The 5,529-nt window shown below is 32.2% G+C and overlaps 1 protein-coding gene across 1 annotated transcript; it reads left to right on the top strand.

Annotated features, from left to right (window-relative positions):
• The first annotated feature begins 2,422 nt into the window (after nt 1–2,422).
• Nucleotides 2,423–4,905, top strand: LOC123227221. The gene is made up of 4 exons (XM_044651927.1): nt 2,423–3,049; nt 3,253–3,368; nt 3,795–3,868; nt 3,946–4,905. The coding sequence occupies exons 1-4, from the start codon at nt 2,780–2,782 to the stop codon at nt 4,704–4,706; spliced, it is 1,221 nt and encodes a 406-aa protein (XP_044507862.1). The 5' UTR covers nt 2,423–2,779; the 3' UTR covers nt 4,707–4,905.
• Nucleotides 4,906–5,529: the final 624 nt, after the last annotated feature.

Genomic DNA, 5,529 nt, shown 5'->3' with positions numbered 1-5,529 from the left:
TATTTCTGTTCGATTTAGAGTTAAAAATTTTAACATAATTTTATTTTTAATCAGGTTAGAGTTTAAAATCTTCAATCCAAAATCTGAATTGATGTGATATGAACACAGTCTAATGACATGAATTGTCAAATCTAATTATATGCGACAGTTACAAATACAAACTTGTAACTTTTATTATAAAAAAAGCCCAAAGGACTTATTCCCACCCAAAGTTCATTGCATTCCCAAATTAATATCTCTTAACTATTGAAAACTCAAACATCCATCCATAAAGAGTTAAAATAAACAACAATAGTTAAGTTTTAGACCAAAATTGTCATTTAATATTAAAAATAATAAAATGTTATTTAGAAAACTAACAATTTCTTATATGATTAAACTTTGAAATGTCATATTTTTTTCCTTTCTCCTTCCTATTTTTCCGATGTCGTAATTGATCGATTCTTTCTTCCTCCCCTTTCATTGTAATTTTCAACACATTCTCCTCATCTTTGTTATTGGTCAAAGACGTCTAGCGATGAAAGAATGTCTTTGTCATTGGACAAAGGTAAATTGTCTTTGTCTGGTGATAAAGACATCATTTTTGTCACTAGAAGAATTGTCTTCATCTGGTGATGAAAATGAGGAGAAGCTATTAGAAGTTACAACGAAGTGGGAGGAAGAAAAGAAAAATAAACCTAGGAGGAAAAATGTAACATTTCAAAGTTTAATAATGAGAGAAAATTGTTAGTTTTCTAAATCTATAGAGAAAATAGATAATGTTAACTGGTGTTGATAATTTTAATCATCTATGGGTGAATATTTGAGTTTTTTAATAGCTAAGGAGTATCACTTTGAGAATGCAATGAACATTGGGTGGGAATAAGTCCTTTGGCCATAAAAAGATAGAAACAAAGAAACAAGATGTGGAAACTCTTTTGCAAATAGTCCTATTCAACAAACAGATTAGGCACTATACCAAACGAAAATGACTTAACCAACAAAAATTACCCATTTTATTTGAAACCTAATAAACCAACTCGACCCATTTAACACCTATGACCTATCTACATTTACCCAAAATTTAAAAGAAAAAAAACCTTACCCATACAATGGACCCAATTCATTTAACACCTAATTAACTAGCTCTACACATTTAGCACGTCCTCACTAACAAATAAACAGTCAAAATTGGTCCAAATTAGCATGCGTAGTCAAGTAACCATCAAAAAGTGAAAACGCTTGAACTAATAGGCACGAATCAAACAGTATACCGAGGACTTACCCAACACATTGGGTCATTTATCCAATTGACAAATTGACTCATTTTGATGCATAACAAACCAATTCAACCCATTTATTTGGAACTAAACTGTCAACATAGTGTACATAATCTCCAAGCCGAAGCGATTATCATAATAAAAATGAAAAAAAAAAATTAATTTTCTCACCCAGAGGTTTGATCTTAAAAAACTTTGTTCATCTATTAAATACATAAATCACATATTTCTATTCAAAACTTAATTTCAGTTAAAAAAAAAAAAACCCATCATTATAAAGGGCAAATAATAATTTCATAAGCCATATATTTAAAAAAAATTGATCTTTTTATAGATTTAACTTTAATTTTTAAACATGACCATTCAACCATTTTACAAGTTTGGAAATCTATAATTCAAATTTAGAAACCTATAATTTAAGTTTGGAAACCTTAACTTCCATAATTGCCACCCGTTGAAAACTATATCCACTAAACTTACCACCCACCAAAACCCAAACTTACCAAAATCGCCACAACCCAAAACCTATAGAAAAAGAACCTTTAAAAAATTACAATTAGATCTTTTTACAAGTTAAAAAACGTATAATTTACTCCTTATGTCTTAAGTTAGAAATTTCAAACTATTATAATAGCCACCCATCCAATTTGGAATGTATTAAAATTGTCACCCATTTAAGCCCAAACCCATCCAAAACCATTTATAAGAAAGAAGAGGATAGAAGTGAAAAGGGAATAAGTGGGTGTTGATGATATATTTAATATGCAAAAGTCAAATTTAAATTTTATTAATTTTAGGAGTATATTAATTTTGAAAAATGAAATCGTCAGAGATAATATGATAAATTTAGCTTTTCAATGGAGAGTTATTTTTTTTTTAATCAGGGTTAGATTATAGATGGAAAATGTTATTTATGTATTATTTTCCAATATCGGAGTTATGTTTTCGATAAAAAGTGATTTATACATTTGATAGGTAAAACTATAATAAGTCAAAAGCTTGGGTAGGAAAATGTTAATCACTTAAAAAAAAACAAAAAAGGGCATCTTGGTCGCTGTAAGTGTGGGGTGGATTGTAGGTCCCATATTCTCCTTCTAAAAAGCATACACGATAAAACTGCCCGCTCCCATCATTTTGTATTTCTTCTCTCTCTCACACACCCCAATTCCACTCTGGCAATATTCCGTACCCTGTCTACTTCTTCTTCTGATGCCCTTCCTACCGGCTACCTCCTCTTCCGGTCACCCACACTTGGTTCCTTCTCCCCTACACGTGTATTCTTCCCTTCACAATTCTCTTTCTTCTAGTGGTGCAACAAATAAAAGTTAGAGAGAGAATGTTGATACACAGATATTAAAGCAAATAAAAAAAATTATTGTGAGTTTTTGGGTTTTGCACTCTCTCTTTCTTCCCTCCTTATATTTATTTTTCTTTCTGCAAAAATCTGACCTTGAAAGTTCATTCATCTGGGTGTCGATTTTGGTACTTCTTTCGGAATCAAATCTGAATTAGTTTTACTGATGAGGATCAGGAAAAGACAGGTACCTTTGCCTCTTTCATCGCTTTCACCTGTACCAGTAATTTCAGATCGCCAGTTCAACGGGTCTCCTCCGATAGTGCAACTCCACCCACGTCGCAATCCTGTGCAAGAACATCATAGGAAATCATACAGCTATTCTCAGCCTTCTGGTCATCCCAATCAACCGATCGGAATCACCACGCACGGCAGCAACGGCTTGGATGATGCTGATGGATCAGTAGCTCAAACCCACAAGAAGATAGACGCTTTGGTTCGTTTATTTGTTTATAAATAAGACTGCACTAGTTTTTCATGTAGTGTAAAGATAACATTTTTGTTGATTTTACTTGAGGATTAATTTGCACTGTCAAGTGTATATTACTCTTATTATTATTACAACATTTAACAATTCTATTGATAGCTTCTTCTTCTTCTTCTTGGATCCTACGTTTGCTTGCTTTGATTTCGTTGCAGGTTTCGTTGCAAGATAAAGATTATGAAAGAGGCAAAATACAAGAACACGATAGAGATGATTCAGATGAAGATGCAGACGAAGATGCAGATGAAGAAAAGAGTGGTAATGATTCCAGGTCAGAAAGATATAAATAAAAAGTCTCTCGTTCTTCAATCTTATCTCATGAAATCTTGCAGTAAAAAGGTGAAAAGCAAGAGACCCATAAATTGATTTTACCCAAAAAAGAAAAGAAAAAAATACTGCAAGTGGAAATACTGTTTTGGTTGTTTTTGTTTTAGTTAAAAAAAAAGCTTTGGCTAGCAACCATACCTTCCCATCTAATCCAATCTAATCTTGTAGTCTTTTGTTTTTCTTTTTTTCTCTATATTGGCTAACTAATTATATGTTCATTTCGTGCACGTTAGCATGTGATGATGGTCCCCATCTACAATATAAATCTTGGCTCTTACTTCATTTTGCATTGTTTTTTTTTCTTTGGTTTGATTTCCCTTGTGTTGAAAATTATGTTTGAGGATCTTTTCTGGGTTTGATTTGCTTTTAGGAATAAAAGCATTTTGGATGCAGAAATAGTACTTAATGGAGTTGTTTCTTCTCACTTGAGTTGCCCGCATCAAGGTAAACCTGTCAAACGAATCATTTTAATCACCATAACAATAATTTGAGTTAGAGTTTGATGTTGCACTATCTTATAGTTGTTGGAAGATGGTGTGAGGGGGAGAAGGCATTTCCATTGAAGAAGAGAAGAGGGAGCTTTGAGAGAAGAGCTAATGAGGACACAAGTGAAGTTATATTGGATGATGTGAAAGACAATATTCATAAGAAGATGAAGACCAAAAATATGAAGACAAAGATGAACAAAAGATTTGGTCTTGATTCTCATCATAATGAGCAAGATAATAAGGATACTACAACAACAAAAGAAAGATCAAATGTTGTTGATGATGATAATAATAATAATAACACTTCTTCTTATACTGCAACAAGTGCAAACAAGAAGAAAGCACGAGGTGGTGCATTAATGGAGGGATCAAGGTGCAGTCGAGTGAACGGGCGAGGATGGCGATGTTGTCAACAAACCCTTGTGGGATACTCTCTTTGTGAGCATCATTTGGGGAAAGGAAGGCTGAGGAGCATGACAAGTGTTCGCTCTCGATCTCTTGGCAACACAAAAAACAATGAAAACACATTATTATTATTATCATCTTCATCAAATGTTTCTTCTTCCAATTCTAGCGCTGCTGCAACTGCAACATCAGTGTCTTCATTGATGGAAGAAAGTAAGAAAGCAAATGCAGCTAATGAAGTGCTTGAAGAAGAAGGTGACGCCAAGCGCCCATTGATGACAACAACAAAGAAGACAATGAAGCTTGGGATAGTGAAAGCTCGATCAATCAGCAGCTTGTTGGGCCAAACAAATAATGAACAACTCACAGTCGGTGATAGTAACAGGTAGGGCAAACTGCATGTGGGGAGAAATAAATGAATCACCAGGATCACTTCATGTTTCAACTGTTTTCAGAAAGCACTCTTTTGTCTAGAATTTTGGTTTGGTTTGGTTTTGTGTTGATTGTCTTTTTTTTTTTTCTTTTAAATGGGTGATTACATGACCTAAATATGCTTTTAACAAATTAATAAGATATTATTTGTGTTAACCACTGATTTAGAAAGCCTTAGACTAGATAGTTACTGTGTCTCTTTTGGCCGAGAAATTCAACTGCGAAATTCTAAGGAAATTCATGAAGATGGATGAAGAAACACTGGGGAAAAAAAAAAAAACAGTGATATTAAATTAATAAATAATTGATGCATCGGAAAATTATTATGTCAATTATTATTATTATAATATTTTAGCAAAAGCATGGATATGTATATTCACATAATAAATTCCTTGTGTTTTGTCAATACAGAATATTGATCAGGTTAATTTTATACTTATATACAAGGCATGATAAGAAAAGCCAATAGATAAAACTAACTGGGTATCCATTACGAATTTCTTTATTCATTTGAACTGGTGCATGGCTGATAAGTTATGATATACGCTTCAATAATTTAAGCATGTTTGGTTATTGTTTTTATTTATTTAAATATTGTAAGGTTCGACAAACTTTAGTTCTAAAATATAATTCATATAACGAGTTTGTTAGATTTTTTATGATGAAAAAAGAGAACAAAAAAAAAAAAAAACTTGTTTACCCTGTCAAAAGATAAGATTACAAAAATTGTTACTCTATTATTATATTATTAGTTAGAATAAAATTATGTATATAAATAAA

The sequence above is a fragment of the Mangifera indica genome, chromosome 10 (genome assembly GCF_011075055.1).
Source record: "Mangifera indica cultivar Alphonso chromosome 10, CATAS_Mindica_2.1, whole genome shotgun sequence".
Taxonomy (NCBI): Eukaryota; Viridiplantae; Streptophyta; class Magnoliopsida; order Sapindales; family Anacardiaceae; genus Mangifera; species Mangifera indica.
The sequence above is the reverse complement of the archived record's forward strand: the minus strand, read 5'-3'. Positions and strand labels throughout refer to the sequence as shown.

Excerpts from the sequence above, each read along its gene's own strand:
- LOC123227221 (XM_044651927.1), top strand. The coding sequence starts at position 2,780 with ATGAGGATCAGGAAAAGACAGGTACCTTTGCCTCTTTCATCGCTTTCA. Across the intron at positions 3,050-3,252 it reads ACAAGAAGATAGACGCTTTG|GTTTCGTTGCAAGATAAAGA; the intron begins GTTCGTTTATTT and ends ATTTCGTTGCAG. Across the intron at positions 3,869-3,945 it reads CTTGAGTTGCCCGCATCAAG|TTGTTGGAAGATGGTGTGAG; the intron begins GTAAACCTGTCA and ends ACTATCTTATAG.